Source organism: Eptatretus burgeri, chromosome 1, assembly GCF_056783735.1.
Source record: "Eptatretus burgeri isolate ZD-2024b chromosome 1, Ebu_testis_v1, whole genome shotgun sequence".
Lineage (NCBI taxonomy): Eukaryota > Metazoa > Chordata > Myxini > Myxiniformes > Myxinidae > Eptatretus > Eptatretus burgeri.
In genome coordinates this window covers 13344332-13370733 of record NC_140961.1, presented here as the reverse complement: position 1 = coordinate 13370733, position 26402 = coordinate 13344332, and the positions used below count along the sequence as shown (strand labels likewise).

The 26402-nt window shown below is 43.4% G+C and overlaps 1 protein-coding gene across 8 annotated transcripts in view; it reads right to left on the bottom strand.

Moving 5' to 3' along the window:
- Nucleotides 1-25696, bottom strand: part of ENTPD4 (ectonucleoside triphosphate diphosphohydrolase 4) — a 51045-nt gene extending 25349 nt beyond the window's left edge. For 2 of the 8 annotated variants that reach the window (XM_085872313.1, XM_085872340.1), the window contains exons 1-3: nt 20447-20615; nt 8925-9017; nt 7879-7948 (exon numbers count right to left, since the gene is read on the bottom strand). In XM_085872313.1, coding sequence (XP_085728439.1) covers nt 7879-7886 — 8 coding nt within the window. In that variant the 5' untranslated portion in view covers nt 7887-7948; nt 8925-9017; nt 20447-20615. Of the gene's footprint in view, nt 1-7878; nt 7949-8924; nt 9018-20446; nt 20617-24685; nt 24949-25596 lie in introns of those variants that run through there. The other 6 variants (XM_085872331.1, XR_015055879.1, XM_085872321.1 and 3 more) reach the window with 6 other exon arrangements.
- Between the last annotated feature and the right edge of the window lie 706 nt (nt 25697-26402).

The window sequence follows — 26402 nt, the reverse complement described above, 5'->3', positions numbered from 1 at the left end:
ATCTGGATCTGGATCTTCACCAAAATCTAATCAGTTCATCCTTGTCACACACAGGAAGGGAATATACATTTACTGAAATGAAAGTGGACAGAGTTCTGAAATTCACACTCCATGGTAAAGAATGAAAGACCATCTCTGGAGAATATGCAGATGGTGACTTCATCATCCTTCGAAAGGTTTTGGGAGATAGTAAGGCCAAGGAATTACAGGCACCACACCTCTTGCCGTGGATATCCCAAGAAGTTGATTGGAAAGTTTGATCGCCGATTCTTGGTAAGAGAGAGACAAGATAGTGAGAGCGATTTGTCCCGATATTAATAGGTTGATAATAAATTCATCAACTCAAAATGTGTTCGTCTGTTCACCCCGCCGCCAGTTTCGAACATTCCATACAGCTCAGTCCATTCACCGCTTTATATTCAACTAAAAGTGGTTATTGGTCTACCTCGAGTTCTCTTGTCTTCAGCTGCGTCTTCCAACAGTACACATGGAATATATTGAATTAATTAGAAAAGATGTTAATTGCACAAGAGACTCATGGATATCATCGTGGGTGTAATTAAGCAAATGTACACAAGAAGTCTTTTCTTTTTTAACCAAAATCTTTTTTTAACCAAAATTTTTAACCACAAGAAGTCTTTTCTTTCAAGCTTCTAGGTCTCACTATCTGCCATGACCTTTCCTGGGAAAGTCACATTTCCAACCTCGCCTCAAAAGGCAGTCGGCGACTGGGAATCCTCCGTCGTGCTAAGTCCTTCCTCGGCCCTCTTGAGCTCCTGACCACTTACAAAGCTTTTGTCCGTAGCCTGATGGAGTACTGCTCTCCCCTCTGGGCTGGTGCTCCTGCCTCCCACCTTTCTTGGCTTCACGCTGTCGAAACCAGGGCATTTAAGATCATCGGCATCTCCCGCAATGAAGCTGAGTCTTTGGGCCTCTCACTCAATCACCGCAGGTTGGTCGGTGGTCTTTCTGTCTTCTACCGACTCCTCTCCAGCCTTGCCCCCCCTGCTCTCTCTGCGATTTGTCCCCACCACATTTCCACAGGGCGCTCAAGGTCCACCAACAACCCCCTTCTGGTAAAACTACCAAAATCACGAATCACTGCTCATCTTCACTCTTTCATACCTCTTTTTCCCGCCTTTGGAATAAACTTCCTCACTCTATTCTTTCCCATTCTTCCCTCCAGGCTTTCAAAACATCTGTTCACCACCACCTCTTATCTTCCCCCATCCAAATGCACGATCTTTTCTACCCCCGATAATCCACACAAGCCCACTTCCTTCATTTCTCCTGCTTTCCTTCCTGAAAGTCCCTGAAATGTCCATCTTCTCTTCGCCATGTTCCCCGTCCCATCCCCATCCCTCTCCCTTCCACAGTTCACCTAATGTGTCTGTTCCCCACTGTTTTGTCCCTTCCACTCCTGCCCCTCTTGTCTCATGCCTCCTTGCTGTGAGTTGTGTGTTAGCTCTCATACGAGCCTCGACCAAGGTATACAAAAAAATAAAAAAAAAAAACAAAAAAAACAAGGCATTCAAAATGTCCACACGTATAAGATTACAGATCTCTGCTGTTTGCATCTAATCGCAGCATGCCAACACCACGAGTCAGGCTTGTCCAGTAATTACACAACTTGCAGGCAAATTGCACACACGTGCCTGAAAATATGGTATTTAGCAAGCCAAGTATGCAGCCATTCAAACCATGTTTGTGTTGTTTGCAAGGAAATGTTAATCACAATGCATGATGTAACAAACTTCTAGTTCATTGTGCTATGAATATATATATATATATATATATATATATATATATTATTCAATAACAATCATCTATGGCTATTCTCAGAGAGCTGCCTCAGTGCCAGCGAGTCGAGAAGTTCACTCGGGTAAACTGGCAGGGAATGAAAACAGCCATCTCACCACAGGACTTGTCTCCTATATCTACTGTCTCCGATATCAGCTCAGCCTGTGAATTCTTACACAGAAGCCTTCTCTCCATCTCTATTACGCACAGATTCATCCCATGTAATCTTCAGTTATCATACCCATCATCCTACCCATGGTACACTGAATCCTTTGGTGAGGTGGTTGCTCTGAAACAACTTGCATTCTTGTCAAAGGCAAATTCGGCCGAAGGAAGCCTCAGATCATTCCAAAAGGTACGCAACAAGTGCGTCCACTCAGGAGAGTCAGAAAACAACATCTGTCCAACCTCAAAAATGAATTTTCAAACTTATCTCCCTGCTCGAAAACCTGATGGTGCCTTGTTAAGTCTGTCTCTGGTGTATGCTCCCGTTTTCATCACTTCCCTCTCTCCAAATGGCATCACAGCCGATTGCACTCATGCGAAAGCTGAATGCCTCATTTTAGTGTTGTCTGTTTATAATTTTATGCTGCACTTCCAGATAAAAGCACCAAACTTGGCAGGTGGTTAGATATGATCATAATAAATAAATCTAGAAGGGGAGCCAATCGAAAAAATGCCTTATTTTTTAATTAATCTCACCGTAAATTATGGGTGGGGTTCTCTCCTTTTTGTGGTGGAGGAATGGGGCACACCCTGAAAATGCTTCAGATTTCAATGGAGGAAGCGCACTTTCTCGAACAAAATGGAGGTCAAAAGTTTGTTTTTCGGCGGGATTTGAATGCAATGAAATGATTTTCGACGATTTGGATTCGATATTGATCCTGTTATGGAGATTCATCTTCCATCATAGGTGAAAGATTCATCATAGGTGAGTGAGTTTATCTGTTGGACTAAAAAAAGTGATTATTTGAGAGCTTTTAGCCAAAATATGGCAAATTCATGCACGTTCATTTTCGATCGGAACACACGACACAGCACAGTCGTCCGATGAGATGTCAGTGGAATATTTTGATTGGGGGACTGCAGTTCCGCGGTGGATGGTGGTGGTTGGGTGGGGGGCTGCGGTGGTGGTTGGGTGGGGGGCTGCGGTGGATGGTGGTGGTGGTTGGGTGGGGGGCTGCGGTGGATGGTGGTGGTGGTTGGGTGGGGGCTGCGGTGGATGGTGGTGGTGGTGGTTGGGTGGGGGCCGCGGTGGATGGTGGTGGTGGTGGTTGGGTGGGGGCCGCGGTGGATGGTGGTGGTGGTGGTTGGGTGGGGGCCGCGGTGGATGGTGGTGGTGGTGGTTGGGTGGGGGCCGCGGTGGATGGTGGTGGTGGTGGTTGGGTGGGGGCCGCGGTGGATGGTGGTGGTGGTTGGGTGGGGGGCCGCGGTGGATGGTGGTGGTGGTGGTTGGGTGGGGGGCCGCGGTGGATGGTGGTGGTGGTTGGGTGGGGGACCGCGGTGGATGGTGGTGGTGGTTGGGTGGGGGACCGCGGTGGGTGGTGGTGGTGGTTGGGTGGGGGGCCGCGGTGGGTGGTGGTGGTGGTTGGGTGGGGGCCGCGGTGGATGGTGGTGGTGGTTGGGTGGGGGGCCGCGGTGGATGGTGGTGGTGGTTGGGTGGGGGGCCGCGGTGGATGGTGGTGGTGGTTGGGTGGGGGGCCGCGGTGGATGGTGGTGGTGGTTGGGTGGGGGCCGCGTTGGTGGTTGGGTGGGGGCCGCGTTGGTGGTTGGGTGGGGGCCGCGGTGGATGGTGGTGGTGGTTGGGTGGGGGCCGCGGTGGATGGTGGTGGTGGTTGGGTGGGGGCCGCGGTGGATGGTGGTGGTGGTTGGGTGGGGGGCCGCGGTGGATGGTGGTGGTGGTTGGGTGGGGGCCGCGGTGGATGGTGGTGGTGGTTGGGTGGGGGACTGCGGTGGATGATGATGGTGGTTGGGTGGGGGACTGCGGTGGATGATGATGCTGGTTGGGTGGGGGACTGCGGCGGATGATGATGGTGGTTGGGTGGGGGACTGCGGTGGATGATGATGGTGGTTGGGTGGGGGACTGCGGTGGATGATGATGGTGGTTGGGTGGGGGACTGCGGTGGATGATGGTGGTAGAAAGGGGACCGAGGTGGATGGTGGTTGTATTACAAACCAGTATCTGCTCACATGTGATGATCCCAGACAACCTGATGTGGCGCTGAACGATTACGGTTGGACAAAGGCTGGAGATTCGTAGCAACCCCTCTGGATAACAAAGCTAACTGTATCCAAGGCCTGCCGTGAACTGATCCGGTGCGCGTGTGGAACTGAGTGTCGACACTGCAAATGCGTGAAAGCCTCGGTGACGTGCACGCCACTGTGTGCCAAATGTCCTTGCACAAAGTCGAGAGTGAGTCGGTTTCTCCAATTCCATTCTTGTCATAGATCCCAGAGCCTCTAAATGTACACTGAATATTGTACATTAGGCTTATCTCAGGTAAATTTTCAAATCGTATTTAAAATCGGTATATTTGGACCCGTTTGGAGGTATGATTTTTGACTTTTTGTCTCATTCAATTGAATTCCACTGTTTTGGGTGCATACTTTTGTGTATGGGCTTGAGAATGTTTGACCTTGTTTTTGGACACATTTTCTATTTGGAATTTCCATTAAAAATATTTTGTGGCCATTTTCCAAAAAAGGTATCCGACATATCACAAAGGAACCTGTTTTATATGGAACGATTTACTTAAACTGAGTAAATTCCGAGTGAACCAAAAATGTTCGGTTAGTGTGTTAAATGCAAAATTAGTTCATTTCATGTTATTTTTTATGGTAATAAGAGAGAGTATACAAAGGAAAAAAAATGAAAAATAAGCTCAAATGAGCTAAGATCCTCGTCCTTTTAATGATGACGTCATAAAAACGAATATAACGTCATTGTGATGCATCAGGTTTGCGATAAATTATCTGTGCTAATGCCCGGCTTGATTCCCGCAAACAAAATTCAAACAGCTTGCCTGGTTTCGGAGATAATGGTATTGGCGATTTCCATTAGCGGCGATATTATGACGTCAACTTTTTTTCTTGGAAGAATTTCCAAAATCGGAGATGGTTACTGCCTGTGCTTGGGCTTTCTGCATATACATGGCAAGTTTCACGAAGATCCGATGAAAACTCTGGGTTGTGAAACAAAAAATGTCAAAAAAAAATAGGAATGACGTCATAAAAATTGATATGACATCAGTGATGAATCATATGTGCGATAATTCATCTCTGCTAATGCCCTGTTCGATTCCCGCAAACAGAATTCAAAAAGCTTGCCAAGTTTCAGAGATAATTTTTTCGGCGATTCCCATTAGCAGAGATATTTTGACGTCATAACTTTTTTTCTGGGAGAATTTGCAAAATTGGAGATGGTTACTGCCTGTGCTTGGGCTTTCTGCACATACATGGCAAGTTTCACGAAGATCCGATGAAAACTCTGGGTTGTGAAACAAAAAATGTCAAAAAAATAGGAATGACGTCATAAAAATTGATATGACATCAGTGATGCATCATATGTGCGATAATTCATCTCTGCTAATGCCCTGTTCGATTCCCGCAAACAGAATTCAAAAAGCTTGCCAAGTTTCAGAGATAATTTTTTCGGCGATTCCCATTAGTGGAGATAATTTGACGTCATAACTTTTTTTCTGGGAGAATTTTCAAAATCGGAGATCGTTACTGTCTGCGCAGAGTATTTTTACATTTTAACACCAAGTTTCAGGAAGTTTCGATGAAAACTATAGGCTGTGAAACAAAAAAAAAAGTCCACAAGAACAACAATGTGAGTAAGACTTCGAGATCCTCCACGAGGATCTAAAAATAGGAAAATAAAAGTGATTTCCCGAGTGATGATGTAATCCAGACTCATAAATTTTACTGATTTTAAAAGGCCATTAGTGGATGATTAGTAAACCGCGTGTACCCATGGGGCAGTGTGGTTATGGAAAATTTGAACTGTGGAAGGATTTCATATGAATTTAGTCAACACAATAGCATTTCAATTAAATTACTTCTTGTGGATACAGTACACAAATTACTGTAACTTGCCCATTTATCAACAGATTTTTAAATTTTTGGTGCCTATTTATGCGGAAAGACATGTTCTGTAACGCTACTATAATTTCTCCATTATATCGTTCAGTCGGATTTTGAATGTCGCCTAACGTCCTGATATGGCAAGTTTGGTGGACATCTTGGAAAATGGCGACCAAGGGGTCATCTGAGGTCAGTTTCAGTGTCATATTCGGAATCCTCGAGCTCGATTTAGTGGGGTTTGACCTAATCAGAAATCTGATTTTCACTCATTTGTGAAAGTTATGATGGTTCAAATGTGAGTTTGGCGGCCATCTTGGAAAATGGCAATTTTTCGATTGGCTCCCCTTCTGGATTTATTTCTTATGATCATATCTCACCACCTGCCAAGTTTGGTACTTATATCCGGAAGTGCACAATATTATGTTAATAGCGATCCAACGGACCTCACTATTTCTGTGTTTTCTTCCAAATATTGTGTCCTCAACCCCTCAATTAAGGCACCTATCCTTCTGTGACACCCACATGCTCCTCGACTCTGAGTCCTTTACACCTGAGAAGGTTGACACTCTGACTAACTTTTTTTTCAACCCTCGACTCTGACTCTGCTCCTGGACTGTACAGCATCAGCTCGCATACCTCAAAATCCTTCTTTGCTGCTCTTGCAGATCCTCTCTCTGCCGTGTTGCATTGAAAAAAGAAAAAAAGAAAAAAAAGTGCAAAAACCGATCCTCTCAACTACAGACCTAATAGCTGACTCACTTCCAAAAATTAGCAAGTCATGAAACTCAAAGGTATGATAAATTCCATGATTTGTCCATCAGTTGCCATCCTCTTTATTCTACAACAGAGAGAATATGATAATATATGGCATTCTGATGAGTTTGACGAGAGCCAGAAAATTGAAGGTCGTTTCATGTTGGTCAACATTTTCATCCATATCGTTTCGATCAAGTTCTGTTGTTCTTGAGATTATGTCATAGATGCCGAGCGTGACCTTTCCACCTTGGAAGCATAATTTGTGTGTGATCAACGTACCGATTCTGAGCCTCCAATAAGTAGACACTTAAAAAAAAAACATGTGCATATATATATATATATATATATATATATATATATATATATATATATATATATATATATATATATATATCTACAGTTTTCAGTGACCCCAGGGGGGGGGACATAAACCAACACATAAGAGTCAGAGTGTAGTCACAGTAAATGTCCTTGAGTGACCCAGTCAGAGTCCCGACCTAAAGCTGTGGCATGAGTTGAAGATTGCTGTCCATCAACACTCCCCACACAATTTGACTGAGCTTAAACAGTTATGTGCAGAAGAATGGGCAAATATTGCCCAATCAAGGTGTGCAAAGTTGGTTGAGACCTATCCCAACAGACTCACAGCTGTAATTGCTGTCAATGGTGCTTCCACCAAGTATTAACTCAGGGGGTGGACACTTATCCAAAGATATTTTCGTTTTGTGTTTTTAATTAATTTTCTGAAATTTGGAGAATTTGTTTTCACTTGGAAGTTTTGGGTTACGATGTGTGAAGAAAGGTGGAAAAGCCTTAATTAATGTAATTTAATTACAGGCTATAAGGGAACAAAAGGTGAAAATTTTTAAAGGCAGTGTAGACTTTCTATAGGCACTGTAGGTTCTCCTCTTTTTATACTCGATTTCATTTGCTGCAACATTTTCTAAAAAAAAAAATAAAAAAAAGGGCAGCATTACAATTGGATTTTTGTATGTAAACTAAACACATATAAACAAAAAAGACCTCATTATAAAGTGTGAATTACAAACTTGTGTGCAATCATTGTCACAGACGATCTTTCTGAGAAAATAGATTACCAAGACAAGGTCTTTCAAAAGGACCAAGAATTCTCTCACAATAAATATGGGGCAATAGTCAACTGCCATCGGTGACTGGCAGAACATTTCACGTTTTAGTAAGCAATTGAGAGACAATGCAAACAGCACCGATTGTTACCTGGCCATGTGCAATGCTTAATAGCCAGGAAGCTTTGATGGAGGGACATTTCTTCCACTCAGCATCATGACTGGAAGAGGCAAACAAAAAGCACAGATACTACTCGAGCCACAAGGATAAGATAGAGTAGATTATGAAAAATATTTGGCATTTGTTAAATGGTGGACAACAAATGAATCGTCATTTTAAAAATAGCACTATTAAGTCAACGCACACAGATGGTATCAGGCCTCTCGCAATTGGTCGATGTTTAATTGTTGTATATCTGAAGTCAAAGTCTGCCATGTTGTCTCGTGTATTCATGTGCATTGTGCGAGTCATGTTCTAGCTTCTTCGTGAACCATAGGCCATGTAGAAAACAAACAATGCACTTGTGAGAACAGCATCTCAAACTGAGACCGAGACGGCGGGACCTTCACGACAATAAAACTGAGATGTGGCCCGAAATAAAAGTAAACATTTTGCCACAATACTAACCAAATTTTCTGCAGTTTATCTTTTTTCAACAATTTTAACTAATCAAATAGTTTTTCCATAAAACCAGACACGAATCAACCATTGTACATACATCTGATGCCATGATGCACATCCTTTTGAGTTGGTTCCATTTCATTATCCGAGTAGTTTAAAACATTTTTAACCAGTCTTGTATTGCTGGATTTAGAGGCAAAAATAATTAACAAGTAAATAAACCATTTGCTGGTGGCCTGATACCATCTGTCTTCTGAGCCTGCTTGATACAAATTTGGATAAGTACAAGAACAGAAACAATTCATTCAGAATGTACTAATAAGCAGTAAAAATAACAATGTTATCAATTTTCCTTGATTAAAACTACAAATACATATGCATTCAGTAGGTTTTTTTTTTTTTTGTTTGTTTTACTTGTCATTCACCTCAAGTGGATCTACACTCATCTTCTCGTACTAATAAACAGTAAAAATAACAATGTTATCAATTTTCCTTGATTAAAACTACAAATACATATGCAGTCAGTAGGTTTTTTTGTTTTACTTATCATTCACCTCAAGTGGATCTACACTCACCTTCTCTCATTGCCAGATTAAGACAAAGCAACATTTGAATTCTCCAAACAACTTCAAGTGCGAATCGCCAACCGGAGAACGAGGATCTGATATCTGGAACATAAACCACAAAGCCTCGTTTCAGTGTCCGCTCACTGTTTGCGGATTACATGCAATTTATTGTGCCCTTCTGCGTCGTTCATTTTAGCTCGTTCCTGATCCACACGTTGTATTAAAAGTTTCAAAATCATATATTTTTAACCTCTGCCATCGAAGATCGGAGGTTACCGTTTTCACCCCTTTCTGTTTGTTTGTTTATTTGTGAACAGAATTACGGAAAAACTCGACGGATTTCGGCGAAACTTGGTGGGGGGATTAGGTATGGTCCAAGGATCATGCCATTAGATTTTGGACATGGTCCAAAATCCAATATGGCTGCTATGGTGGCCATTTTGAAAAAAATATTTGAATTTTTTTTTTGCATTTCTACATGTTTTAAGTGATTTCCAAACCCCCACCCAAGAAAAAAAAAGAAAAAAAAAAACCCACCCACCACCATTCCAAACCCCCCCCAAAAAAAATGAGGAAAATTTTTGCAACTTTTTTTTTCAACAAAATTTCGATTTTTTTTATTTTTATTTTTGCATTTCTACATGTTATAAGTGATTTCCAACAAAAAACATGCCAAAATTATAATTGCGGCTGATTTTGGAACTTCAGGTGGAGATACCCACGTAAAATCAATTTCTGTCTCAAGGAATCTAGTTATGACGAATGAATTGAGTATGTAAAAGTTAAAAGTAAAAGGGAAAGTTGCAAACTATAACTCTGTGAGCACTGTTGATGTCAAATTGAATGAATAGGATATCAGGTTCACTTGAGTGACCTCGCAGTATTGGCGGCGGAGGTTTTGCACTCTACCGAGTGCTCCCCCTCTAGTTTTGAACACTGTAATTAAGACATTACACAATCTAAAAAAAAATTACCCTGGGGTGACTTTCAAGGGAATAAAAGGAAATTGTTCCACAATGACACAAGCTGTTGTGCATCTCTGTGAGCTTATAAAAGAACATTACCGAAACAAAAGATTTTTTTAAAAACAACAACAAAAAATTAAGAGAATATCAACCTCCATTTCCTTACATACCCAACAACTAGTACATTTACAGCAATCTCCTTTACAAACTGGTTATCACTTCCACATTTGAATCAGCAAAGTGATGCATTGCACAATTTTCATGGCTTCTCATCCTTTTCGACATGGGGCGATTTTATTATTGTCCCCTAACCTTTTCAGATGTGTTTCACTGCAAGACAACTTTTGAAAAAGCATTCGGTTAAAAATGTGTGCATGTTATTACAACCAGAAATAACACAAAACGTCACGTAAAATGTTCCACCGGTTGTTGTTTTTTTGGGCTCAGAGTTCATTCGTCGTACTGTTACAAAAATTATTGAGGTTAATAAAGGGAATGATTATATTAGTCATTTTATAATTAATGTTAGGTAGAGTCCAGCGACATATCGATACAATTTTTTAATATCGATAAATCGCTATTGGAATTTTGAATAAACTGGTATCCAGGGCAAAAAAAATAAAAACATAAAATAAAATACATAAATAAATAAATAAATAAGTAGTTTATTTATTTATTTAAATCGGTATATCACCAACAAATCTAAGAAAAGTGTTTACAATCTTTAAATACCGTACATGTTTGAAAAAGCTTTGATGCACTCCCTACACCTGGAACAGTGGAACCTATGATGTCAAGATACAGAGATGCCAACTTTTGGAAATCAGAATTAGGGAGGATTTGCAACCGACACCAAATAATGTGCGCGAAGCGCACATCTCGAGCGCGGAGCGCTCGACCCTTGCGGCGGGGTCCAGGGCCCGCCTTAGGGCCCTGGAAGCTCTGGGGTTCTAGACGCTCTCTAGTGCCCTCTGAGCCCTATTTTGGAGCATTTAACATGTTAAGAATTCCCACTTTTTGAACAAAAAAAAAGGGGAAAATTGTGCACTTTTTAATGTTACATGTATATTAATATTAGTAAGTTAGGGGACAATCAAAGATTAACAAAAAGCACAAAAGAAGCAATATTTTTCTTACCTTACTGGCTGGTACTACTGCTGCTTGCTTTTTCCATGGCAGCTTTGCTGAGTGACAGCTGTGTGGCTCTTTTAGCCCTTCTGATTATGTCTTTGCTGTATTCTCTCTGGTAGCAAGGGGTGCTATGAGCTAGTTTTTCAATTAAGAGAGCTTCCAGGGTTTTGACACTCAAATTGGGACGAAATTCAGTATGATTCTTCCGTACAAGACTGAGTGCCCGCTCACATGATGCGTTCGAATGAGGAATGACCAAGATTCCCTTCATCACTTTGCTCAAATTAGGATACTTCTTGGCACCAGTGCAGGGATCTGTGAGCTGTGAAATCCGATGCCACTGCTCATCCACTCTCACTGTCTCAGTAGCAATTGTAGCTATGGAGGCGTCTGCCTGGTAGTGAGCGAATTCACTCTCAAGACTGTCTATGTCACTATCACCGCCACTGAACAGACAGGGGAATTTCTTGATGAAAAACTCCACACAGTCAAACCCCACTTCTTGGTGTAGCTTAACATCCAGCACCTGAGCATGCTTGGCTAATTCATCATCTAGCGGCCAGGTTTTGAAGATGTAATTGCAGGCTTTCACATAATATGAGCGAACTGCACTGAAGAAACCTTGGATGTCTGACTCACTCAGAGTGAAGGTGGATTTCTTGAGACTCCTTTGTTCCCTTATATACAGTTTGGCATCGTTCCCAATCATGAGGTCCTCATCATTCTTCTGATGATTTCTGTCAGAGAAGGGTACATTTACCAGAGCAACCGATGACACCGATGGTTTCAAAAACCGTACGAAGATATCTTTCAGAAGACCATTCAATTCTCCGTGCAGGAGATGAATACAGGGTTCGTCTCTTTGGAGCAGAAGATTCCCCTTCTCAAAAAGCTTGTTAGCATATCGAAGGAAGAAACAATAGAGTTTTGTTTGTGGAGACAAGAACATCCTGTTGACACCTTTTTCTCTAGATTCCTGCACAGTGTTTGAGGAAGATGCGCTTTTAGTTGTAGAACTCGTAGTACACTTAGCCGCAGGGCGATCACACTTGCGTTTACTGCCAGCAGAAGAGGTCAGACTCGTAGTACCAGATCCAATTTTACGTTTGAGGAGAGAGCTTGAGGTAGGTGCAGCCAAGGAAGAAGACCTCTGATTCGAAGGTTTTGCTGAGCTTCTATCAAGTGATTTGGCAAAAGCAGAACTTAACTTGGGTCCTTCTTTGCCTGTAGATGGGACTATCACAGTCTTTCTCGACTCTGAAGGGATCTGCTTTGTAGATGAACGTGATGAAGGGCCGGTGATGCTACCTGCTCTCATCATTGGTTTTGGTGCTGTCCCTGCTGTCTTCTTCGCAGCAGATACTGCAGTGGTAGTGGTGAATGCTGCTCCACTAGTGCTTGATCCTGCAGTGCCAGTACTGGCAGTAGATACAGTGCCGTCCTTCTTGCTCGTTGTTAGAGTCTTGGCTACAGTTGGTTGCATTTTTCTTCGTACTTCTTCTTTGAAGAAGAGGCGAAGTGGCTCCCACTGTTCAATCAGCCTGTCTAGGCACTGACCAAGGGACAGCCACCTTGTTGCGACATGCTTCAGAATCTTGTGTGTCGGGGCATCACAGAGTTCTTGCAGTGCTTTCACTCCTTTGACGCGTTTACTACTTTTGTCCAAGTAGTAGTAAATATCGATGAGAAAGTCATCTAATTCAATGGGTAAGGCCTGAGCCGCCTTCTTGGCCGTATTGTGCATCATATGGCAAGGGCATCCCATGATGTAGCACTCTGGATTTTGTTTGTGGATATAAGCAGCGACTCCTTTGTGCTTGCCCACCATGACAGAGGCATTATCAGCACAAAAGGAAACACAATTTCCCCACGGAATTTTCCTGTCACTGAACTCATGATCAAGCAGTTTGAAAATGTTTTCTCCAGTGGAATCTTGTTTGCACGCAGGCAAACTTAGCAAACCTTGCTTCACAATCCCAGCACTGTTGTCATAGTACGAAATCAGGACAGGATATAGCTGGGCCTCACCACTGTCATTGCTACCGTCTGTAGCTAGGCTAAATGGAGCTAGGCTAGCAATATCGGCAACAGATGAAGCAGTAACATTTGACAACTCACCAATTATTGCTGAAGTTTTTGTTCTTGCACATCCATACTTTGAAGCAACTTTTGAATCTGGAAACATCTTTTGAAATAGAGGTCCAGCATGATCTGAGACTGATATGGGCAAGTTATGTTCCACAATAAATCCACTAAAGAGAAGTTCCGCTCGGGTAACATCCTCTTCCTCGCTTGTCCCTTGTTTGGTGAAATAATTCAGAAGTGTACCGGTACTCGTGCTCGAAGATCTCTCCTTTGCAATGTCTGTGTGCCGTTTGCTTCCAACGTGCTTCCGAATATCATCGCGACCTCCGTGCTCAACTGAAATATCAACGCTGCATACTGTACAATACGCATGATGAATTCCTCTTTCAGACTTTCGAATAACACGGGTATTGGAGACTGTATTCGGTCTTGTACTTCTGAGACCATTTCTTGGTCTTCGTAAGCTTCTTTTCTGCCATTTCGTAATCAACATCGAGGGCTTGAAGCATCGGTAACTTCGAAGTCGATGTTCCACAGCTGCAGCGCGACTCGTAGAACTCTCGCGGCTGTTAAACACCGCACGGTGGTCGCGACCGCCGGGCTGGTATGGGGCCCAGCTGCATGCAGTGAGCGTATCGCATGCATATACACTGTGCATACATACCGCATGCACTGTATTGCACACGTACCGCATGCACTAAATCTCAGTGCATGATCGCATAAACGAGATCCAGACCCAATGTTTCGCTGCTCCTCATTTGAATTTGCAATTTTTTTACGTACAATTTGGTAGCAGCGAACGTTATGGAGTTACCACATGCTATACGTAGCAGACGATGCTTTTCATTCAATTCTCATACTAGTACATTCTGATTAGTGAACAGTGCAAAAATATCAAAATTTCGGGAGGATAAGGATAGTGATCGTAAGGGCGGGAGTTTGGGTGAATTTTCGGAAGCCTCCCGATGAAATCGGGAGGGTTGGCATCTGTGCAAGATATACAAGGAAGTAGGTTTTAACTTTTAACCCTCAGCACCCAAGCTCATCAGATCCATACAAGCAATCATGTTTTTCATTGCCCTCGTGGCTGTTTTTAAAGTAATTGCCAATTGGTTGATTTATATGAATCGGGTGTCCTTAAGGAAGCCTGTGCCGATGACCGACACGGTGATCCATTCCATTGGGACCGTACTCTGTGCAGTACGTCAGTGCTGCCAAAGCAGTCTCCTGGTCTATTGGGCACAATCCTGGACGGGTCGCCACCCCGACGCAGGATACTCAAATGGCTCAATCATCCCAGCAAGCTGGTACTCATTTTGCTGACCTCGGAAGGATGATGGGATGAGTCAACCCCACCTCGTATTAATTCAACGGTCAAGCAGGATTTGAACTCAGGATCCTAGGATACCAAGCCCACCACCCAAACCATCAAGCCAATACCAGGCATATACTGGTAGGAGCCCAATGATAGATCGATATTGGGGGGAAACGAAAAGGAAAAAAGAAAACGAAAACGAAAACGAAAACGAAAACGAAAACGAAAACGAAAACGAAAACGAAGAGTCCACACACTCGAGGAAGGCACCTCTTCCCAATCAGGGAGCAAAGTGGATGGCTCAGATTAACAAACAAGTTAATTGGAAGGGAAAAGGAAGCTAAAAGGTCATGGAGACATCAGATCACAAAAAGCTCAAGTCTTTGAGAAGTACAGAACAATATACCAGATTAAAAAAAAAACAATACAAAGAAGCAACACAAATGGAGAAACAATCCATTGAAACAAACGAAGCTTTATCCCACACATCATCAATTTGCTTGATTTCTGAACATCAATTTGGATTTAGACCAGGACTCCACCTTAGACATGCTGCTCCTGCTTTCTCAACAATGAATGGAGATCCTCAATGCCAGACATGAGATCAGAGCCTTCTCTCGAGACACATCGTGTGCTTTCGATATGGTCTGGCTCCCTGCCCTGCTCACCAAACTCTCTTCCTTCAGTATCCAAGGCCATCTCCACTCATGGAGTTCTCTCATCCCCTCTTCCTGTCCAGGCTGGAGTTCCTAAAGGCAGTGTTCTGGGCCCTGTTCTTCATCAATGATCCCTCCAACTCTCTGGAAAATCCTATTTATGTCTTTGCTGACGATTCCACCCTCTGCCGTTCCATCCGTCATCCCTCAAATCAGCAAGCAGCAGCCTCTTCACCCTTTGCAGATCTGGGTAAAATCACAACTTGGTCCAACACTTGGAACATGTCTTTCAATCCTGACAAATCTCACACTCTCTCCATGTCTTTCCGCAAGGACCGTCTGTAACGTAATAAAGAGAATGATTATACGAGTCATCTTATAATGACTGTTAGGTAGGGTCCAGCGACATAGATACAATTTTTAATATTGATATTGGAATTTTGTTAGGTAAGAAACACCCTAACCCTAACTCCCCCCCCCTAATCTACTTTCTCAACAATCCTCTTGAAGAAGTCCTTTCATTAAAATTTTGGGTCTCACTATCTGCCAAGATCCTTTCCTGGGAAAGTCACATTTCAAACCTGGCCTCCAAAGCCAGTTGCCGACTGGGAATCCTCTGTCGTGCAAAGTCCTTCCAAGGCACACCTGAGCTCCTGACCACTTACAAAACTTTTGTCCGCAACCGGATGGATTACTGCTCTCCACTCAGGGCAGGTGCTCCTGCCTCTCACCTTTCTCAGCTTCACGCAGTGGAAACCAAGGCATTTCGGATCATTGGCATCTCCCACGATGAGGCTGAGTCTTTGTGTCTCTCACCCTCTCACCACAGGCAGGTCGGTAGTCTTTGCCTTCTAGTCTCCTCTCCAGCCTCCCCCCCCCTTGCTCCGTCTGTGATCTGTTCACCCCCATATTTCTGCCATTAACCCCCTTCTGGTAAAACTACCAAAAATCAAGAATCACCACTCACCTTCACTCTTTCATTCCTCTTTTTTCCCACCTTTGGAACAAACTCCCACACTCTCTTCAATCTCACTATTCCCTCCAGGTCTTCAAAACAGCTGTTCACTACCATTTCTAATCTTGTCTTCTCCAATCCAAAACCATAATCTTTTCTACCCCAAACCCCGTTAATCCACCCCAAGCCCACCTTCTTCAAATTCCCTACTTTCCTTCCTGAAAGTCCCTACCGTGTAAGGACATTAAAGTCCTAGTAGTGTCCATCTTGTTTACCCTGTGTATCCCACACACAGATTTCCTCATGTCTCTGTTCCCCACTGTTTTGTGCTTCCCTCTCCCACTCCTCGTCTCCTGTTCCCTTTGTTATACGTTCTGTGTGTTCGCTCTTATACGAGTCTCGATATTACAAACAAAAAACAAACGAACAAAAAAACCCAAGCAAAAGTAGCATTCCTTCCCCAGAGTAATTCTCTGAAGACGACTGTAGTTGGACTGGTTATCAACTATAGTATATGAGAGTACAACTCTCGTGTACCATTATTTTAACGGAACCATATTTGCCTGGGATAACGTTATCCAAGAACAATACTTAATTCTACAAGTCTAGTGTCCGGCTTATAAATAGACGGGCAGTGAGACAGACAACCTCACAAATGTCCTTTGTGTGAGTGTGTGTGTGTAGTGAAACGAAATGTTTCAGCAAGTCAGGAATGGTATCAAGAAGGAAACCGCTTCTGCAGCACCATCGGCCTGTAAAGAGGAAGGTACAGCTCGTTGTAGTCATCATTGTGAGCCGTCGGATCTGTACATTTGAGCACCAATGATACTGCTCAAAGGAAGGGTTTGAAAAAAAGTGCCAAAACCGGTGATTTGTGTTCTACACTGCCCGAATATGGAGGACCACAGCAAGTGTAATTTCATGATCGAGATATCGTGTTTTGTTTGTTCAATGAAAACCTCATGCAGAGTTACTATACATTCATGAGTCCACCTATCCAAGGAGCTGTGTTTATGTGGAGACACACAGGAGATACTGAGGGTGCGATTTCATGTAAAAGCTGAAACTTTATTAAAATGAATTAAATGTACAGTATTGCATTCTATTCTTGGGCAGTACTGTAGTGTTCAAGTACAGTATACAATTAAATTGAAATAAAATAAAGATTTTAAAGGTTGTCGAAAAAAAAAAATAATCCGAAGTTTACCACAGTTGAAGCAGCGTCTTTCACGCCACCTTATCAGTTACCTTCTGGCTTCACTGGAGGGGACTAAAGGTTTGCTCTCTACCTGTCCGTCCTTCCCACATGTGGTTTTTCCGATCAGGTAATGTAGAAAAATAATTACTCACAGCCTTATCAATACCTTTTATGAATTGGACCAAATATTGTTGTGGGGCCGGGTATCGGTGGCGAGCACGACCGCGAGAGGGAGCAGTAGAGTCGACTCCACCGTACAACCGGAATTTAGGTCGTGACCCTCGGATAAGTCCGAAAGACACGGGTCCCTTACAGGACCATGAATCACCAATAATTTGACTGCATGGGGTAGGGTTAATTGCCAAACTTCAATATACCTAAGTACCCAGGCGGAAAAGCGACCGGGGAATTCACACCCTCAACAGGCCTCGAGCGGGACGAGCAGTTACCGTGCCGACCCTTGTGTAACCCGAGCGGATGGTTACCGAGGCCTGTCAGTCCAAATGAACAATTTACTGCCTGGCTATTTCTCGACACGCACCGTGCTAAAGGCCCAGTCACACCTTGACGTTTTAGCCAGCAATGGCAACGTATTAAAATGTATGTAAAACGCTGACTTGTGTTGAACTTTTGATGTTTTTTTTTAAAGATTCGGACGTATTCATAACGACTTGGTCTTATGCACAACGTATTAGTAACGGACTTTGAACGTTTCGTTGTGTTATAGATAACTCATACCAACGAACGCTGAACCTGTTGTCGGCCTTCACAACCTATGCCCAACGATAGTCTAACTTAGGCATACCGCGCTGCACGCATTGCAGACGATGACGTGGCATAGGTTATGAAATGGTTGCCACACAACGATTCAAATCATAACCGCCGCAGAAATGGAAGTGTCAACATCGCAGTCACACCTTGGCGATCTTGCCAGCGTATGCCGACCTCTGAAAAATGCGTCTAAAACAATGGCGCACGTCGAATACAGTATGGTTAAGTTTGGTATCCGTGAATAGAACGCTAAAGTACGCTATCATAAGTCGTATTGAGTGGAGTACGTCTTGTAATTTTAAACATGTTGAAAATTTTATGACGTACTTGCCGTATGACACACACACTCCGCATGCGATGGGAATAAGTTGTATGCACGATATGCGATCGTTGACACACAGAAACACGTTACTTGAAAGGTGCTAATAAGTCGAAACACGTCAAGGTAATGGTTAGCGTCAGTGTTCCAGAGTCCCGGTTTTTTTTTTTTTCTTCGGTATGACGGTGTTCATCGTACAGTGCGGTTATGATTTAAATCATTGAGCGGCAGCCTATTAATTATATTATAACCGCACTAGAAATCGAAGTGTCAAAATCACCATCATACCGAAGGAAGGAAGAAAAAAAAAATAAAGAAAAAAATAAAACCAGGGAGTCTGGAACACTGACGCTAACCATTACCTTGATGTGTTTCGACTTATGAGCACCTTACAAGTAACATGTGTCGATGTGTGTCACCGATCGCATAACGTGAGTACAACACGTTACTCATAGGTTAGAAATAAGTTTCGGGTACGCTAAACATTACCTCGACGCGTTTCGACTTATGAGTAACTTACAAGTAACATGTGTCGACGTGTGTCAATGATTGCGTGATGTGCCTACAACTTATGGCCAGCGTTATGCGGAACGTGTGAGTCATACGCTGGCACAGGTCTTAAAATTTCAAGCATGGAAAAATTGAGGACAACCGAAAAGTACGTTTAAAGCCAGCGTACAACGACGTATGGCAGTCTTTTTCAGCGTGCTCTCAATGTTATCAAAACTTACCCATAACGTATTCGACGTGTACCAGCGTTTTAGACAAATTTTCCAAAAATCGGCATAAGCTGGCTAAAACGTCAAGGTGTGACTGGGCCTTAAGCCAATAAAAGAAATAACAGGGAACGAGCTGGGATATTCAACAAGAGGGGAATTTATTCTACAATAATGGGCAAAAACCGGGAAGGGAGACAAAGAGCAGATTACAACCGAATTTCTTCCAATGTACAACAACGCAAGCACTTAACGATTCTACTTAACAGACAGGCACGCGCGCGCACGCACACGCACACGCACACGCACGTACAAAAGAAATGGGCTGGCCGTTCTTTATTGATGCCCCCCAGCACGGAGGGAAGGTGAGCCAGAGGTAAGAAGCTCGCTTGGACCTTCCCGCCTCATGCGGCCCTTGACGATCCGGCTCGGCGTGACTCGAACCGCAACTCGATGCCGCTGCAGGCACCATGGGGAGGGCAGCGTCGGCTCCAGCATGCTCCTCTGGCAAGTGACGAGACAGCGAGCACCAGCAGACAAGACAGGCAAGCGATTCTCGTCCTGACAGACACGCAGGCAGGCGATCCTCCGCGGGACAAGCTCAAGGGAAAAAAAGGACCTCTTCGCACACACCTACGCTTCTCTTAAGCCCCCCCCCCCCCTCGACGCAACTCTCCTCCGGATTGGCCGGTTCGTCTCAGGCGATCTGCTCGCCATTCGTGATTCGTCCGGAGGAGGGGGGGGCGTGGCGAGCATCCTCATGGCCCGTACCCCGAGAGGCATTCCTCCTTATTCGGGCGACGTGCCTCCGCATTGGCTGGAACGCGGCGTACGTCGCTCGCGCTTTGCTCATTGGCTGAAGGCAACACGTCTTGCTCGACCCTGGAGCGGAACCAATGCGTCGGTTGCCAATGGAACTCTGCCCACAGGCGCTCGGCACGTATGCGCGTCAGAAAGGCCGATGGTGGAAGGAAGCCAGGGAGGGTGCCGTTGTTGTTGTTGTTGTTGGGGAATATAAGAAACTAACTACAAAATAACTCCGCAGCATTCACATGAAATTCCCTTTAGACACAGGGGATGGATTCTAACTATACACATTTACATTTACTTAACGAAATAACTGATCTCCGGGGACCTGAATGTTGAGTGCTCATGGCTGCCAGATTCGTAACAATATGACGAAACTTGAAAAAAATATATATATATATATATATATATATATATATTTATACATCAACAAATATCTCCAAAATAAATAATGCTTCACTAAAGGAAATGTTACAAATCTCCAGTACACTCCAGAAAATGTACAAGAGGAAATAATTACACCGAACAGGAAGACACCACAAAGTCCACAGGTCAAGCTGACTGAATCACCGGATGAAAAACTGATCTGCATAAACAAACGATCAATAGTTACCCTTGTAAGAAGTACGAGGCTTCCCGATAATGCATTGCTTGGTCAGGGTTACGAGAAACACCAATCACGAGTCACCAAACAGCACGTCACATCGCATCACACGGAGGCCACGTAAACAAGGCAAGGGGCGCCTCGATGGAGAAACCTAGGCCTTGCCGTAAAACTCTCTTCACGACGTTTTTCAACAATCGCAAGGTGTGCGTCTCTCGTGCGACGTTTATCTTTCTAATAATATTACTACGTGTAACCTCAAGGTTACACACGTACAATAAACAATCTCCACGTGTTTATTCGGGTTATAAAAATAGATTTCATTCACTAGCGAACTGGCGAACAGCGATTCGAATATACCGCACAATACACCGCACGGAAACTTTGTATTAATTTATCGACGTCAGGTGCGTTCATCGTGGGGCACGGATACGTTTTTCTGCTTGAAGGGTTGCATCTGTCAACGTAAGCTAAATGGACCGAGACAGATTACAAGTCCTTCGCAGATATTTTTTGCAACCGCGGGATGAGGTATTTAGGCAGGTGAGCGTGCCGATGGGTAAAGAGGTCTGGCCGAATCCACAACTATTATAGCGAACGTAGTTCTGAGCTTCATACTCAACGCGTGCACATGAGAGAATAGGAAACAACAACACAATACCCGAGCAATTTGGAATCCGTGTCGTCGGCTATGACCCTTTTGCTTCCTGTTTTTTTTTGTTTCCGGTTTTTGTCTTGGGGAATGATGCATGCCGGGAGATAAAGGCATCGTCAGAGACATGAAAGACCCAAATATCAGACATGGTGTATATTTCCTCCACTGATTTTAATAAAGATAACTCCCGCATCATCAAAAAATAATTTTTAATCGTGATTTACATTATTTGATCGCTGATCCCAAATCCAGGCCGAAGTAACCAGAAATTGTAGCATCGTCTGCTATGCACCTGACAGACCTCAGACCTGTCAGAATCATCAACTGTGTGGCGCTAGTACCACGGTATAGTTCGCAAGTATACAGTTGTGAACAAGTTATAGGTAAAGTCAGAAGCAAATGTAAGAAGAATTCTACGTTCGCTTTTCGGCTTTGCCTATTCCATATTAATAATAATTAATAATAATATGGAATAGGCAAAGCCTAGAAGCGAATGTAGAATTCGTCTTACATTTGCTTCTGACTTTACCTATAACTTGTTCACAACTGTATACTTGCCAACTACACCGTGGTACGTGTAAGCGCCGCACAGCTGATGATTTTGACGCAATTTCCAGTTACTTCGGCCTGGATTCGGGATCAGTGATCAAATAATGTAAATCACCATTAAAAATTATTTTTTGACGATGCAGGAGATATTTTTATTAAAATCAGTGGAGGAAATATACACCATGTCTGAAATTTGGGTCTTTCATCTCTCCGACGATGCCTTTATCTCCCAGGACGCATCATTCCCCATGACAAAAACCGGAAGCAAAAGGGTCATAGCCAACGACACGGATTCCAAATTGCCAGGGTATTGTGTAGTTGTTTCCTATTCTCTCATGTGTACACGTTGAGTATGAAGCTCACTATGTTCGCTATTAAATAATGGAGGTATTTAGGTAAACAAGCTCAAATGAGCTAAGATCCTCATCGATCTTAATGATGACGTCATAAAAACGAATATGACGTCATTGTGATGTATCAGGTTTGCGATAAATTATCTGTGCTAATGCCCGGCTTGATTCCCGCAAACAAAATTCAAACAGCTTGCCGAGTTTCAGAGATAATGGTGTAGGCGATATCCATTAGCGGCGATATTATGATGTCAACTTTTTTCTAGGAAGAATTGCCAAAATCAGAGACCGTTACTGCCTGCGCGTGGGCTTTCTGCATATACATGGCAAGTTTCATGAAGATCCGATGAAAACTCTGGGTTGTGAAACAAAAAATGTCAAAAAATAGGAATGACGTCATAAAAATTGATATGACGTCATAGTGATGTATCATATGTGCGGTAATTCATCTCTGCTAATGCCCTGTTCGATTCCCCCAAACAGAATTCAAAAAGCTTGCCAAGTTTCGGAGATAATTTTTAGGCGATTTCCATTGGCGGAGATATTTTGACGTCATAACTTTTTTTCTCGGAGGAATTTTTAAAATCGGAGGTCGTTACTGTCTGCGCAGGGTATTTTTACATATATATGCCAAGTTTCAGGAAGTTTCGATGAAAACTGTAGGCTGTGAAACAAAAAAGTCCACAAGAAGAAGATGAAGAACAACAACGTGAGTAAGACTTAGAGATCCTCCAGTGAGGATCTAAAAAATTTTTTTGTGGATCCGCCGTTTGGAGAGGTTCAGGGCTGAAAGGATCGAAACGTCAAGGAAAAACGGTGCCTGGCTGCTGATCCAGGCAGTTGGGGAAATCAGTTAGTTGCTCATAAGTTAAGGTCATAACTTCAAATAAAATAACTTTTGTAAGTATCTGTGTGTGTGTGTGTGTGTGTGTGTGTGTGTGTGTGTGTGTGTGTGTGTGTGTGTGTGTGTGTGTGTGTGTGTGTGTGTGTGTGTGTGTGTTATATCTGGCTAACTGCTTTGGACTACGGTGCAGTAATTGGTCTTTATTTCGATCTGATTTGTTGGACGATGTGGAGGTGACTACTCTCACCTGGCACTCGAGTGCACGTCCAGGGTCTTGGTTATAGCCAGGGGTGCTCCGCGATGCACCGCCACACGGTGGGCTCGGTTATACAGGATGCTCCGTGATGCACCACCTACGGTCGGCTTTGTTATACGGGGTGCTCCGTGATGCACCACCCCACGGTCGGCTTGGTTATATGGGGGGGGGGGGGGTCTCTGGACGGCAAGGAGCACGAACCACTTGCTCAGGGCGACGGAGCACAAACCACTCGCTCCAGGCGACGGATCATGAACCACTCGCTCGGGGCAACGGAGCACGAACCACTCGCTCTCAACGATGTGGTAGGCAAAAGCGTCTGTCGTGAGTGAACGATTCGAACAGAAGGACATCGTGTGTTTCTGCTATCGACTGCAAGGCAAGTGGCTTAAGCACTCATGCAAGCACTCCAATTAAATGGTTGCTGATGAACGGTTGGCCAGACTGTCGCTGCATATTATATCGGATCCCTTTAACTTTACAGCCAGTCTTCACCATGCACGCAGCCGTTAATGAAATAAAATGAATTTGTTCAAGTAATAACTTTATCCACAAAAGAGTTGCTATTTAACGTTGAACAACCCTGGAGACATCGCAAAGTTCAATCGCCCATGAAATAAACATTGCAGATAATCAGCTACATTGCCTGCTCGTCTGTGCACGCATCAGGTGGTACATCGGTTGGCAGTCCACGCAAATATTATAACTTTATTTTAAAACATCCGTTTTTCACCAGATTTGCTTTGATCCCTTGTCAAGAACCTCGGAAAACGAAAATCTAGACACAAATCTGGCAGACTCTGTGGATAAGCAGTTTTCCTCTGGGGGACAGGGCATGATGCCGAGCAGGAAATACATTAAATCATATATCTCAATGAAGCTGGTTAATTTTGCCACATTCCTAAATCATTTGTTCACTCAATATAATTCTCCAAACAGAAGAAAAAGATAAGTTTAATGGTTTGGAAATTTCATATTTTCTTGTGTATATATGGAGAAGGAAGGATCATAGCCTTGCTTGATTAAAGCCTGTTCCAAGTCAAGGCTTGGTTGAGCAGGCCAAAACACATGGCGGATTCAGACCCCAGCGAGGTGACCTCGGATACGCCTTCGGACGCCATCGAGAGCAGTGACCAAGGATGCACCGGATAAAGGATATAATTAAATAAGGCCATTAATTATCTTTAAAAGGGGTGTTTTAATTAACCCAATCACACAATTGTTAGTCATGCACTTCCTTTGAGTTTTCTTAGTATGGATGTAAAGTTTTAGGCTGCTCGGTTTCATGGTTTTGGAGTTATGGAGAAGACACACTAACACACACACACACACACACACACACACACACACACACACACACACACACACACACACACACACTAACACACACACACACACACACACACACACACACACACACACACACACACACACACTCCCAACCACATGGATCATCATCCATCCATCCATTGGGACCATACTCTGCACCGAGCATTGGTGCTACCCAAGCAGTCTCCTGAGCTTTTGGGCACAATCCTGGACAGATCACCACTCCGACGCAGGATACCAGCAAGCTGGCACGCATTTTACCAACCTTGGACAGATGACAGGCAGAATCAACTCCTCCTGGTATTAATTCAACAGCAAAGTGGGATTTGAACTCAGGACCCATAGGATCCCAAGCCCATCACCCTCACCATTAATCAAACACCAGGCACGTATGGATCATCAGCTGGGCGCCGTTCTTCATTCAGCCCATAACCTCTCCAAATGGAGAATCCACAACTTTGGTCATGGATCCACATCGGTAGATTACCTACATCAGTAGATCCACAACCTCTGTTGCGTTCAGGTAGTCTGTCAATTAAAAAAAAAATCAAATAAATACATAAGACAAGACAGGAGGCAACGATGGTTCGCGGGCATTATTGAACAATGCCACGATCGGTACAATTGAGTTGCCGTTGGTTGCACATGTTTCTAGATCGAAGAACTTCACTGTGACACCACACAATTTTGACACGCTTTCAATCTCACACGCCACTTCGCGCGTTTTCTTCAATAAGGCTGTTTTGGACTCCTGATTTTTTGAACTTATTTGTTTTTTGAACCTGATTCTGGGTTCCTGGAACCTAGAACCTGAAATTTCAGAACAGCCTGAATTGGCGTCACTTTTCTGAAACGATGGTATACTATTACTTGGTGGTGTTTCCGAGAAATGCTTCCAACGTCACGGGTAAGGTCCCAAGTATCGTAGCAATGGAAGCCACAAAAGTGAAAGTTCGTTAAACGCCTAAACGCTGAAATTGATTCCAGTGTTTAGTAAAGCCTGAAAAGCCTGAAATTAGGAATTTCCACCAAAGTGGAAGTTCATTGAAAGTTAGATCCAACTTGTGGAAGCTTTAAATTGCCACAAAATTGGTAGTTATAGAAACACATAAACACAAAAGTTGGATTCCAGTCTTGAATAAAAAAATGAAATTTCCATCAAAGAGGAAGCCCTACCTTAAAAACCGATCTCTTCCGTCAAAATTGACCAAATCAAATCAGATTTTTTTTATCCGTTGTACATATGGACATTACGCACAACTCCTAGGAAATGAAATTGCGAGAAAAAAAATAATAAAAAGTTAAAGTGGGCGTGGCTATGCCCAAAAGGGGCGTGGGATGCCCCTCATACAAAAAGACAACTTGACCATGATATCTAGCTTGTGTCCAAGTTTCATCATGATCGCATCAAACGTCACAGAGCTATGCTCTGGAGAGAGTCACAAACAGACAGACAGACACACAGACACAACGAAAATAGTGGTCACTGCTGGTGCCCGCGAACCAAAATAAATAAATATCGAAGAAACAGTACAGTGGATTTTCCACCAAAAGATAATGACAAATCAGAGGGAGAAGCCTCACCAAAAAAAAATCACTCATGGAGCGACACTTGGCAAAATGGAAAGGCAATTGGTTGAGCCCATACCTCCGCCAGGATGAACAATTTACATTTTCTGTGCCACTGATAGGTTGGATCTGAATTGGGACCTGAACCAAAATCGAATCGGCTTGTTCTTGTCACCGAACCAACTCTTCCACCTTGTTTTGTCATAACTCGTACACAACTTTTAGAGATAACAGGCTGTACATAGTTTTGGCCCCATCTCTCAGTGGTCAATAATCACTGAAAAAAAATTCTCCCATCCGGATCTGGAATCGAATCTTCACCAAAATTGAATCCAGTAGTTATTTTCACACACCCAACCGGTCCACAAAGTTTCTGCAGAATCTACCCATAACCTCTTGAGATATTGTGCGAC